Source organism: Seriola dumerili, unplaced genomic scaffold (genome assembly GCF_002260705.1).
Source record: "Seriola dumerili isolate Sdu_G_001 unplaced genomic scaffold, Sdu_1.0 BDQW01000242.1, whole genome shotgun sequence".
Taxonomy (NCBI): Eukaryota; Metazoa; Chordata; class Actinopteri; order Carangiformes; family Carangidae; genus Seriola; species Seriola dumerili.
This window is the reverse complement of record NW_019174497.1, coordinates 8,494,507-8,508,664: the sequence shown is the minus strand read 5'-3', so window position 1 is coordinate 8,508,664 and position 14,158 is coordinate 8,494,507. Positions and strand designations below refer to the sequence as shown.

At 41.8% G+C, this 14,158-nt stretch overlaps 1 protein-coding gene across 2 annotated transcripts in view; it reads right to left on the bottom strand.

The window, feature by feature from the left end:
• Positions 1-6,793, bottom strand: part of tango6 (transport and golgi organization 6 homolog) — a 28,507-nt gene extending 21,714 nt beyond the window's left edge. For both annotated transcript variants that reach the window (XM_022756447.1, XM_022756448.1), the window contains exons 1-8: positions 6,630-6,793; positions 5,124-5,782; positions 4,903-5,025; positions 3,864-4,005; positions 3,466-3,572; positions 1,938-2,094; positions 1,352-1,419; positions 379-491 (exon numbers count right to left, since the gene is read on the bottom strand). In XM_022756447.1, coding sequence (XP_022612168.1) covers positions 379-491; positions 1,352-1,419; positions 1,938-2,094; positions 3,466-3,572; positions 3,864-4,005; positions 4,903-5,025; positions 5,124-5,782; positions 6,630-6,681 — 1,421 coding nt within the window. In that variant the 5' untranslated portion in view covers positions 6,682-6,793. The remainder of the gene's footprint in view (positions 1-378; positions 492-1,351; positions 1,420-1,937; positions 2,095-3,465; positions 3,573-3,863; positions 4,006-4,902; positions 5,026-5,123; positions 5,783-6,629) is intronic.
• Between the last annotated feature and the right edge of the window lie 7,365 nt (positions 6,794-14,158).

Below are 14,158 nucleotides of genomic sequence, written 5' to 3'. Positions count from 1 at the left end.
GTAGATAGGTGTTGTACACACACTATCCACCAACATAACACCATCAGCGTAAGAGAACCAGGTTTTTTAATAACCACCAATTTACTGTCTGAAAACTTTGTTTAACTTTGTCCAAATAAAAAAAGACCAGGGAAACCTTCACACTGATGAGTTACATTTCAACCAGGTTTGAAGTGTCACACTGCTGAAATGAAGTGACACTTGTGACTGTCTGATATGTGGAAAATCACTGTGAACAGATTGGTTAAAAATAACCATTAAAGACATGGTTTGCAGTTAATGGACTAAAGCACTGGTGCACTACATTTACTTTGTGGAAGTGAGGGTATTGCGGTGATTATTTCTGAGAGCCCCAGTTAATAACAGAGAAGACGTTACCGTAGGTGGGAGACATTCTGCTTGGTGAAACAGAAGAGTGTGAAAATAACAGGGAGAACTTCTTCTAGAGCTTTGAGTAGAGCAGCTGATGGACTGTTTCCAACCACCCAGATCTGACAGCAACAAGAGACACAAGATAAAAGACACTGAGAGGAGAGGTATGATATGGATGAGAGACAATAAGACAAATACAGTGTCAGCAGGGAACATCAGCGTTACTGCAGATATTAAACCAAAACCTAATAACCACTAACATCTGCATCAATACAGCATTTATTTAAAATCCAATGAATATCATTAAGCTAAAGTTTTATTATTGTTTTGGTCCCATGCAGAGCAATAAACATAGAGCAGATTCTTGCATATTTTAGCAAACAGGTTTGGGCAATACCCAGAATTTCATAACGGGGGTTGTGTTGGTTTTTTTTTTTTTTTGCAGGGGGCGAGAGGTTTTTTATAATATGTTTATATTGTTGTATTTTTTGTATTTCATGTTTCTGTTGTTTTTTTATGATATATAAGCATATTATTATATTTTCTGTTTCAGGTATAAGTGATGCTGCCACTAAACAGCAGTTCATGTTTTATTTGTCACATGCCAAGGTTCAATGTACTGTAAGCAAAGCAGTGGAATGAGGGTCAGACTTGGCAGCAGAGCAGAGTGCAAAACTGCAAAAAATAAATAAATCCAGATATTATGAAAAATTTTGCATATGGTGGGAAATATTGTGATAATATTAAATATTAGCCCAAGTCCTATATCACTACAAAAACAGTGTCTTTAGATTTTCATGGTTGTTACTGTCTTCAACCACACATATGGTCCTGTCATTGTGGCTTCATTCTCTCCTATTCTCTTCAAGGTGTGCACCAACCCACCTTGAGACCTAACCGAGGACATGAGCTGTGATCATTACTGCGTATTTGAGGCGCATCACTGCAGTGTTTAGTGGATGCCTGGGCGTGTCCTCACCTTGTACACATCCTCCACACAGCGTGTCAGCTCCCACTCCTCCACTGCAGCTTGGGAATGGCCGGCGTCTGGAAAACACACACAAGCACCACGGTGTTCAGCCCTGCAGAGATCTGACTTATCAACTATCTGCTGTTTCTGTGACGAGGTGATGATCGCTGGCAGAACAAACAGCACAACAGTTACTGCCTGTTCTCTGGACAGAAATTTATATAAACACACCTTGTACATAACGTGGAAGCTCAACAGCCTTTCAGATGGAAATATGTGAATATGTGCATTATTTCTTGTAATAAATAAATAAATACATAATTGCATATATAATAAATTTCTGCAGAGTGATTTAAACAAATGAAAACCAGCATGGAGTTTAGACGATACACCTGAGTAAAATGCATCTCAAAATATGCTGATTACAGCAAATTGGGGCATTTCCCTGTGTGTTTTAAAGTACATTAAAGATTTAATTAAATTATGATCATCCCACAGCACATCTCAGGATCCACAGGAAGAGCTGGAAAAAGTTGATGAAATCTACTTTGAATTTAACATCTAACACATGTCGATATGACGCCACTTTACTGACTGGAGGCAGTGGTGCAGCGAGGTGCGAGCAGAGGAATGAGCAGGTACTGATGAGCAAAGCTGGGCTTCTCCTGCGCCATGGAGAGCGCCGTCCTGGTGGCCACACGCTGGAACTGCTGGGCTGTCAGCTTGTCTTTGAAGTGCAGGAGGTCGACGATCTACAGAATAACAACAACAACAAATACAACAAAGAATAACAAATACGTGTAAAAATTACGGCTGAACGATATGCAAAAAAAAAAAACGATTATTGTGGCAGATATTGCGATTGAGTCACAATTTTATTTGGAAAGATCATTTTTGCTGTTTCACTTTCTCTGTAGTAACATCATACTGAGCAAACTAACTGCTGAGATTTGGGAACACAGCGACAAACATGAGCAGTCAGCTGATTAGACAAATCACACATGCCAACAGTTTATCCGAATGACCTAAACCAATTCATCTAGAGGTCAAACTGAAAGTGAGCACATCTAAAATGTAGAGTCACTGCACAGGAAAACTGTGCACACAACTACTTAAGTACAATAGGTTGAAGCTGAATCAGAAGGAGGGTCTGTAAACTGTGATGGATGTAGGTTTTTGTTTTACAAACTGTCCGATCACCTGACTGCCATTTCTGACCTCTTCCTCTTAGTGGAATGGAAACAATAACATCCAGGTTGTAATAAACCAGAATTATCCTGTCGCTAAAACTACAAACACAGTAGTGTTGTTGTTTGGTGTAGTGTAGTGTAGTTTGATCCACCCAAACTACACCATTAAAGGAGTGACTGAAAAGAGAAAAAGGCTGTTCACACACACTTAAGTTACCAGGTTACAGTTGAATTTATTCACTTAGCTGACTTCTTAAACATCAAACGATAAGCTTGGGTGGAGGATAAAAGAAACCTCATTTCACCAGCAGATTTCTCCTGGAGATGTGTTGTGTGTTTGGTTATAAATACCATATCTAATCTGCTTTTATTTGCATTTACTGTGCGCGAGTCGTGCAAAGACAGGGTAACTGCTGCTGTGACAGCACAGCCAGTGGATGAAAGGAAGGATCTCTGCACACAGTAATGATCCTTGTATTCAGAATAATTCTATTATTACTATTTGTATTTAGGGCACATTCACACTGTGAGGAAAAGCTGTTTCTTTTTCATTTGTGTGTGTGTGTGTGTGTGTGTGTGTGGGTGTGTGTGTGTGTGTATCCCCTCACTCTCTCCAAAATCCCCCCCCCCCCCACACACACACACACACACACACACACACACTACAATCAAAATCAAAAGAAAGAAGCAGCATATTCCCCTATTAATATAGTTAAGGTAAGTTAAGACAGAATAAGGTTGGAGGTAGAGGAGAAATATGATAACTGACCTGCTGCATTTATATATAGATTTACAGTAATCTGATGAATTAACTGCACCTGTGTAACATGATCTCTCAAAATGACAGGATGTTCTTAAAGGCATGTAAAATGACTGAAGTTAGTACATATTCCAGTGTGTGTGTGTGTGTGTGTGTGTGTCTGTTGAGCTGACCTGAGGACAGATTTGTCTGTAGTAGCTGTTTGCTGAGGCAGACTGTTTAGGGCAGGCAACCAGGATCCTGGCCACAACATCACATTTCCTCCAGTCTGACTCGCCCCCTACAGGACAGAGACAGTGTCTCAGTGTACACGTCACACAAAAGTTCTATTATAGAAAAAGATTCAAAATGTAAAATACAAGATATTAAGCAAATGATACAATAGAGGCAAACACAGTGTGGAGGACACAAATAAATCAGTACAACTTATCAGGTATTAATGTGTTGCTTTGTGTTGTTATGATTGAATGCATTAAGTGTGAGTGAATATTTGAGTCTCTACTTGTTTCAGTCAGACTCTGCTATTCACTACTTCCTCCACTGTGCCGTCTTTACCTCCCCTCCTGCTCACCTGGTCCACCCTCCAGGATGGCTCTGACTACAGCCCGGACACCGTTCGGCTGCATCAGGCGCTCAGACAGCAGCTGACCACACAGACGCCTCAGCCAGGCCGGAGCTGATCCCAGAGCTGCCCTGCTGCTTGAGCCACCAGACTGGAAGGACAGACAGTACAAATAAACTAAACTGGGAAATCCAGTTTACAAGAAAACGCACTTTTAACAGAGAACACTGCCATTCTTGAAATCTCTTCAAATCAATAGGTTTATATTCAGTCACAAACAAAGAAGATAAAAAGAATTATGCAGTTCCTCTCTACTCTGTGTTTCAGCATCTTTCAGCTCGTTTTGATTTTTCCAACCTGTAACTTTATTGTTTTGGTTCAGTCTCATTGCTCTCATCATTAATGTTGTTTCCAGCAGCTGCTGTCACCAAAAAAGCTCTGATAATCTAAGTGTACACAACCTGTCAAGCACCACACAGCAGTTAGCAAAGTTGGCATAATTCAGCATTTAGCAGCTAAAGAGACAGCTAAGATATATTTTCTCTGAATGATGGAAACAAAAACAGAGCTAAAATGAGAGTAAATATAAGAATGCATATATGTGATGGTCAGAAACTCCTGTCTAAATGAATGCTATAAATATTGCTATAACATATCTGTGCTGCTAACATGTTCACCAGATCAACTTTACAAAGGTGATAATAAGGTCAGTATTGTGCTCACAGCTTGTTGCACTGTCCCCGAGCTGCCAAAAAAATCATTTCATTTCAACAGCCAGATGGAACTTAAGAAAATAAATAAATAAAACTCCTTATGTTGCAGTTGGTATTTAGGTGAGTTCAGTTAATCTGAAATGGTCCTTTTTTTTTCCAGAAATCATCTATTTATTTTGAAGGCTTCAGGCTTGGGACACTTCATATCTAACTACGGGGCAACAACAATATAATATTATAATTTCAAATACATATCAAATAAAACAATGCACTCTTATCACCCCTTATTCCAGCTGTCCCTGGTATAACCCCCTGCCAGACAGGTACATGCATACCTGTCTGGGTGCACCTTGGAGGATCAGCAGCTCCTTGATGACAATTGGCTGGTAGACTTTTCCTAGAAGACTTCTGAGGGCCTCCTTGCAAGTTCGACATTCCTCAGCACTGAGTTTCTGCATCTACAAGGTTTTCAAGAAGAAAGAAAACAGATGTGTTTTATTTCTCTTGACTTATCCTTGCAAAAAAGGAACAACAAATCCATATCCAGATGTGTTACCTTCTCCTCCTCTGAGCCTCCTCTCTCTGTCCGGTGTGGCTGGTAGCCGAGCTGGCACAGTGCTGCCATCACATCCCCCAGATGCTGTGTGAACACCAACGTGGCGAGAGACGACAGCTCTGCCAACTTCAACAGGACATTTGTGGTGACAAGAAGGCGGCGTCCCTCTGCTGACACTTCTCCACCACGGACAAGTTTTTCCACCATGGCTCCAAAAGCTGACCTGCAACCCAGTGGCACACCCACTCCAGGGGCCAAGTAGGGACAGAGCCCCAGAGAGACCACAAACTGAAGAGCTGCTCCGAGCGTCTTCTGCTGGGTGACACTGAGAACATCAGGAGGTAATGGTGGAGCCATCTCAGGGGTGTGTTGTTTAGCTGCAGAGGGAGCGTAGGTCTGCTTGAAAAGTTCGAGGTCATTAGAAAGGCGTCGTGCTAAGGTGAGAAGCAGGAGGAGACACTCCTGCACAAAGCCCCATGTGGCATCTTCTGTATCGCTGGAGAACCATTCTGCCTCCACCAACACCTCCTCCCTCAGCCTCCTCACCTCCTCAAAGCTGCTCTCACTCTGAAGCTGCTGGAGGAGGAGGGCCCTGTTGGTCCGCAGCACGGCCAACAGAGCCTCTTGTTGTGAGGACTGATCATCACGCACAGACGCCTCTGCAGACAATGACACAAAGAATATAACATAGAAGGTTGTGTACAAGTAATGCTTCTCTCTGGAGCTCTAGTAACAACAGGACAGTGAGCCAATCAGAAGAGAGGAGGCTCTGAGCCTCTCTTCTGATTGGCTGACTGTTGTTGTGATTGAATAAAAATATAGCAGATTTCAGGTAAACACAGAGAAATCAATCCTGCAAGGTTAGATGGTGGGTCAAGGTGGGCAGGGTTTGGGGCATGGCTGAGAGCAGTCAGTGACTGCTTCGTTGTAACATCACAAAGTTACAGAAGTCCTGACAGCTCGTTTCAAGGCTCAGTTTCTGAATACAGACTGTGTGCATTTCTCTGTGGACTGAGCGCTTTGATACTTTTACAGTATTAATATAGAACCTAGACCTACTTTATAATCAAACAACACATGGAGATCTACCTTTATAATATATGGGACCTTTAATAACTTATCAAGCAAGTGGATGGATAACCTAGTTAACCTCGGCAGTTGAAAATAATAAAGAACATGAATGTGTCTAGGAATGAGAAGAGATCAGCAGAGGTTTACTAGGTTGCTACCTGTCATTGTTCTGACAAAACACTTTGTGAATTTGTGAGGAACTGGTATCTCTGTCTAAACACAGTGACTGATACAGAAAACACATGTATGCTCCTGTAAAAAAGGGTGAATATGAAGTGCTTACTTTAACTTGTTTTTTTTTTTTTTTATCATTAAAGGTTGGTTTACAGCAGCCAGAATTAAATTTTACAAACACCACCCATACCATGCCATACCTAACGGGAAATTTACTCTTACCTTTTATCTGAGTTAGTTATATTTATATTATCCACTTACCGCCAAGAGGTTTCGTGAGGGTATTTATCGCTGAGAGAATAGCTGCAGTCATGTCGCCATCACACAAACAACCGACTTTACTGCATATGACTTACAGCACTTGTTTTTCATACGAACTACATTAGCTTAGCCAAGCCATGAATATGTTGTGTTGTTATGCCCACGTTACGCCGTCGGCTAAAACTCAAAATGGCGCTGAAATTATACGTCATCACGCATCATACTGGGATCTTGGGATTGGCTGACGCTACATCCACAGCACTGCAGTAGAATACACACAGCCTTCACTTGCAAACATAATAGTAATTTAGCGAGTCTAAACCTTTTATAGTATTTGGAAAAAAACAGAGCATTAAAATTATTTAAGTCATAAGATGAGAAAGCTGCAAAAAACCGTGGATTTGGGTTCTTTGATTAATTTTTATATTTAGATAGTTCCCCATGGCTCTAACGCTTTGTATGTATGAATGACTAATACTGACAAAACAATCACATATGATTTCTCAGTTCTATGAGACTTACAAAAGAACAGAGTGCTTTGTAGTAAAGTGCTGAAACTGTGAGAGCCCATTTCTGCCAGGAAGAGGGAAAAAAAATGAAATAAATCAAAATTGTGTCATGGTAAAAACGTTTAGTAGTCACTGAATTCTTAAAGTGCTGTCTTTGCTTTAGTTTAAAATACACTAGCTCACTTAAAAAAAACCTTTCCAACTAAATCAGAAAATGTCATTGTTCCCAGGGCATTTACCAAAGTGGCCATCTTCAGCTGAACCCACCCTGTTTTACAAATTACACATCTGCAGATTGTGCTGCTGGTAGCTAGGTCTCAATCACATCCAGTCTGTCAAAGCTATAACTCAGTCAGAAAACTCCAAGTCCTCAGTGAATGAAACCAACTGCATGTGACCATGTCTCAGCATTATGTGCTGTAGGAGGGTAGTGGAAGTTGTATTAAATTGCCATGGAGAGGATAGGTCTACACCAAGATATTTTGGAAAACAAACCTGACATTTGATTTACACATACATGAGCACAGAACATGTTGACTGAGCCATGGCCTACAGCACCTCCTGAGTTTATTGGAGGACCATTTTCTGGTTGTAGTGGAGCACCCTCTGCTGGACATCATGTCAGTTGCCTTCACCCACCAGGCAGAAGAGGTTTGCCACATAATGAACCATTAGTCCTTATACAAGTCAAGCTCTTAACACTGGTTCCTCCATTAACAGTAGTAACTTTTGTTAGACTGTTCCTGCACAGTAAATGCACAACTCATGCTCTATAACCCAGCAGAATCAGATCACCCTCTTTCATGCAGACATTTCTCTTAAAATAATAAATGATATAATAATAATAATAATAATAATAATAATAATAGTCAACCTGCCATTAGCAAACTAACAGAAGAGCAAATGTTAAAGTGGACAGATTATAAACTTTGGTGTCGCATGCCAAAAGCTACCAGACTGTCATGTGTCAGCAGCTTCTACTTCAAGTCAGCAGCATTAGATGTTCATCCTTAAACCCAATAGTCATGTGTAAGACATTGGAGATAATGTACAAGACAAGATTTGATGAAAACCAATTTATTGGTATCAGGTTATAACTAAGCAGCAGTGAGACATCATGGAGACCTGAAAGACAAAGGCATTAGTCAGTCAAGAGAAAGCAAATGCTGCAATTATAGCAGATATGCAGTGAACTGTGCCTTACCAGAAAATCTCTAGAAGCCACCTTTAGCTGGAGCTCCAGCAGAGCCACTTTGAGTGGCTGTTTTGCTGATGCGTCTGGATACTGGCATGACAAGGGGAGCAGGCTCTCCTGGGGTGTATCGGGTTTGAGCAAACACCTCTCTTCCTCGCTGGTAGCTTGAACGAGAGCTGAAGGAGTAGACTGGCTCCAGGTCAGACACGTCACTGAAGACTGGCTCAGGGGTCTCAATACCAGCACCAGTGTTGGTGGCAGATCCAGAGCTGGCCTCATCTTGAGGGCTAACAAACCCATAAGAGCTGCTCCCTGCATATCCACTGTCTGAGCTAGCATAGCCACCAGTATACATGCCACTTGGTGCACTGCTACCATATCCACTAGCTGGGCTAGCATAAATACCACTTGGAGCACTGCCATCATATCCACTAGCTGAGCTAGCATAGCCACCAGTATAAGTGCCACTTGGTGCACTGCTATCATATCCACTAGGTGGGCTAGCATAACTGCCACTTGGAGCACTGCCATCATATCCACTAGCTGAGCTAGCATAACCACCAGTATAAATGCCACTTGCAGTGCCATATCCACTAGGGGCAGAGGCTGCATAAACCCCATAGTAACTGACCTCAGGGCTTTTATAGGCCTCATCCCTGAAGCTAAGGTACCCACTGTTGAATTCACTGCCCCCAGGCAAGTAGCGGCTGCTGGAACTTCCAGGGTCAGCACTGGCAGAAGCACCAGTTTCAGAGGTTGGGTTAGGTAGACTTGGTTGAGGGGAGCTGCTGCCGATAGAACTCACCCATCTGGTCCAGCTACCAGGGTGGTAAGGGAGTGGCACCTCTAAAGGTTCTGAGGCTGCTGCAGGAGCAGCTTGTGATCCATAGTCTGGAAGAACATTAGAAATGAGTAATTTAATAGCAACACCAACAGTCTTGAGTTGGGTAGGAATCATCTTACCTTTTGGTACAGGACTACAGCTGATACTTCCAATCAGTAGACATGAAATCCAGAACATCCTGCAAACACATTTGCTTTAGGATAAAGTTTAATTACACTCATTTTAAGAAACATCAGTCATCTACTTACATCATTTTGGTTCAGTAGGTGGATAAACTCAGGATGTCTGCCCTGCAATTTTTCCCAAGAAACTATAGAGGTAAAGCACAGACAACATTGGTCCTCTTAACATTGAAGTAACATGAACAATAAAAAAATAAGCAACCCAGCCAAAAACTGTGGCTTACCTACTACTGGCACAACCGTCTTCCACAAGCACAATGTCTTCATGAGCCTCCTGAGCTTCTTTTAAAGGATTCTCAAAGCTGTGTTAATTGATGGCTAAGTGGGCACAGCTGATAACAATGAAACCTGAGGTGTGTTCAAGGTGAAAAACGTTTTGCAATATTTTTTTCTGGTAAAACAGGCAGTTTTCCCCAACAACACCTAACATGTTTTCTCCTGCTTGGTAAAATATCTTACATACATTTACGATAATTACTACATTAACATTGAACAGGCGTGTGTAGTTGATTGTAATGAATTGAACTATTTACACAATGAAGTGTATTAACTTTGATGATTTAATCTAAATTTTTATTTGCTCTGCTTTCTGATCTCAAGTCAGACAAACAAGTGAATTTCATAAATTGGCTATCAGATCCTCACAGCTTTGAAGTGGCTCTGAAACAGCTGGGAACCATAATAATATCAATCCAGATCACTTCAGTGTGTTTATTTTGCATGTAAGCCACAACACACTGTTGCCAAAAAACAATAAAGAATAATCAACACTGGTCAGAACCACTGATGACAGACTGAGCAGAGTGACTACACAGCCAGTAGGTGTTTATCTGGGCCATACTTACATGATCTCATAGTAGTGACTCTAAACCTTCATGTAGATTTCAGAGATATAATGAATAATATGACTCAGATTATTGGTGCTTTAATACTGTATTTAAACCAGGGGTGGGTCAGGTGGTGTCTGATTGGAGAGAATCAATAGTAATGTGAACATGACAACCAAACATAGCAGGAACACAGTGGAACCATGTGTAAAGTTAATGTATTGTGAAGAACATTTTTGAACCTAGAGCTATCAGCATGAGCCTTCAGTGGACCTGACCTGGCCACTCACTGAGGAGAAGCTAGCAAGCAAAGTTTTATTTATATAGTACATTTCATTCCAGGTGGAAGCACAATGTGCTGCACAAAGCATGAGTTATAATAATAATAATAATGATAATAATAATAATAATAGTTTATTTGTATATCAATTTTCAATACAAATAACAGTGCTTCACATGAATCAAATACAAACAAAAAAATCAAAGTGAAATGCAAATGAAATTAAAAGACATCACAAAATAAAAGCATTTTTATAAAAAGTGTGTCTTAAGAAGTTGGATAAAACGGGGAACTGACACTGCAAGTCTAATCTCCTCTGGTAGCTTATTTCGAAGTTTAGGGGCCCTGACGGCAAAGGCCCCGTCTCCTCTGGTTTTTAACCTAGACTTTGGAATGGGCAGCAGCGAACTACCAGAGGATCTCAGACTGCATCCTGGCCCATAAGGGGTTAAAGTTCAGAAATATAAGGAGCAGCCAGCCCAAGTCTGGCCCTAAAAGTAATTAAAAGAACTTTAAAATCAATCCTAAAATAAACAGGCAGCCAGTGAAGGGAAGCAAGGGCTGGAGTGATATAGGCACATTTGGTGAACTGGGTTAGTAGATGAGCTAGAGCGTTCTGAACTAACTGTAGGTGCTGGATTGATTTTTGATTGAGACAGATGTAGAGAGAGTTGCAGTAGTCAAGGTGGGAGGAAATAAAAACGTGTATAAGTCTGTGCCAGAAACTAGAGACTTGACCTTGGCTATGTTACTCAAATGATAAAAACATGATTGAACAACTTTTTTCGCCTGGGGTGTAAAACACAGATCCTGATCAAAAATTACTCCCAGATTTTTGGCTGAAGGTTTAGTGTGGTTTGTTAATTGACCTAAGTTTTCACTGATTTGGATTCTTTTTGCAGGTGGACCAAGTACGATGACCTCCAATTTTGTCTGATTTGATTGTAAGAAGTTGTCTGACATCCAGTATTTTATTTCTGTGAGACAATTGTGGAGGGTTGCTATGTTGGACTTATTACTGGGTCTGACTGGTAGGTAAAGTTGTGTGTCATGGGCGTAGCAGTGAAAATTAACATTGAATTTACAGATGTCGCTGAGTGGGAGCATATAAATGGAAAATAAAATCGGACTCAGAATTGAGCCTTGGGGGACACCGTAGGGTGAGTTATTGGAGGATGAGACTGGGAAAGCCAGCGACACAGAAAACATCTATTAGATAGATGGGACCTGAACCAGTTTAAAGCCATATCTCTGATTCCTACCCACTTCTCCAGTCTGTTGATGTTATCACAGAAGTTGCAACCACAAAAACTATGTGGATAGTGTAAAGATAAAACATGAGACACAACTTAAAATAAATACATAAATAATATGAATTAAAAGCCATTAAGAAAATAAAATAATTGGTGAACATAATGGTGAGTAAACTTAAAGGTTACTGTATGTGCCTCATTTAATGAATGCAAACAGCAATAAGCAACAAAAATCAGTTAAATGTCAGATAAAGAGTAAAACAAATATTCAGACACTGACAATTCCATTTCAGATGGAGAAACAAAACTGCAACATTTTAAAGAAACTTTGTGCTGGTGACCCTGAACACCATGCAGGCTCATGGGTTTAGGGCCAAAAGTCTGGCAGCACAAAAGCATTCTCTTTATGTACGTTTACCCTGGGGGCTCCAAGCAGCCTCTTGCATCCTCTCTCCAAGCCTCAGCAGAAATCCAGATTCAGACCCGGCTCCGTCCAGTGTTGAGCCTGCAGCCTCAGGTTTCTGTTCTTGGCTGAGAAGAGCATAACCCAACCATGGTCCTCTATTGTAGCCCATCTACCTCAATCAGACCAAGTAAGACAGGTTATTCTTGCCTTTACTACTGCAATTTTCTGTGTAGGCATCATTCAGCCCCTACCTCAATTGCAGAAAGACCTCATCTCCCCTGTACTGACCTCCCATTGGTTACCTGTTTAGTACAGATTAGATTTTTAGATCCTTTTTAAAAGCACTGCATGGATTGGAAAAGCCCCTAATGCAAGTTCTTTCCATGCAGAAGGTTTAGACAGAAACTGCTGCATGATAACAGGTTCCAAAGTGTTTTCACCTTCCCAGGTTTCTGAACCAGAGTCTGACATCACATGGGGCAAAATGCAGTCAATAGCAATAGCCCCAGTGATTTATGGCTGTGTTTAAGTGACATGCAGCAGGGCCATGTATTGATAATCCTAGTATTACAGCCATTTGCAATCAAATACCCTGCAATCATAGCACTGGGACCTGGAGAGAAGACAGAATAACCCAAGGAAATATGCCACAAGCCAGTTTGAGAGCCTGTGTTACCTTCATCCCATTTAGTACCTAGTGACATTAACCAGCCTTGGATTTAATGCGACAAACTTTGTTGCATGCCTAAATATACTGTCATCCCATCAGCAGAAGCTTCTACGTCAAGTCAGTTAAACTTCAACACTTGAACCCAACCTCAGCCAAGTTTAAGACAGTAAAGTCAACACCATGCACAAAACAAAATTTGATGAAAACCAGTTTATTGGTATCAGGTTATAACTAAGCAGCAGTGAGACATCATGGAGACCTGAAAGACAAAGGCATTAGTCAGTCAAGAGAAAGCAAATGCTGCAATTATAGCAGATATGCAGTGAACTGTGCCTTACCAGAAAATCTCTAGAAGCCACCTTTAGCTGGAGCTCCAGCAGAGCCACTTTGAGTGGCTGTTTTGCTGATGCGTCTGGATACTGGCATGACAAGGGGAGCAGGCTCTCCTGGGGTGTATCGGGTTTGAGCAAACACCTCTCTTCCTCGCTGGTAGCTTGAACGAGAGCTGAAGGAGTAGACTGGCTCCAGGTCAGACACGTCACTGAAGACTGGCTCAGGGGTCTCAATACCAGCACCAGTGTTGGTGGCAGATCCAGAGCTGGCCTCATCTTGAGGGCTAACAAACCCATAAGAGCTGCTCCCTGCATATCCACTGTCTGAGCTAGCATAGCCACCAGTATACATGCCACTTGGTGCACTGCTACCATATCCACTAGCTGGGCTAGCATAACCACCAGTATAACTGCCACTTGGAGCACTGCCATCATATCCACTAGCTAAGCTAGCATAGCCACCAGTATAAGTGCCACTTGGTGCACTGCTATCATATCCACTAGGTGGGCTAGCATAACTGCCAATTGGAGCACTGCCATCATATCCACTAGCTGAGCTAGCATAACCACCAGTATAAATGCCACTTGCAGTGCCATATCCACTAGGGGCAGAGGCTGCATAAACCCCATAGTAACTGACCTCAGGGCTTTTATAGGCCTCATCCCTGAAGCTAAGGTACCCACTGTTGAATTCACTGCCCCCAGGCAAGTAGCGGCTGCTGGAACTTCCAGGGTCAGCACTGGCAGAAGCACCAGTTTCAGAGGTTGGGTTAGGTAGACTTGGTTGAGGGGAGCTGCTGCCGATAGAACTCACCCATCTGGTCCAGCTACCAGGGTGGTAAGGGAGTGGCACCTCTAAAGGTTCTGAGGCTGCTGCAGGAGCAGCTTGTGATCCATAGTCTGGAAGAACATTAGAAATGAGTAATTTAATAGCAACGCCAATAGTCTTGAGTTGGGTAGGAATCATCTTACCTTTTGGTACAGGACTACAGCTGATGCTTCCAATCAGTAGACATGAAATCCAGAACATC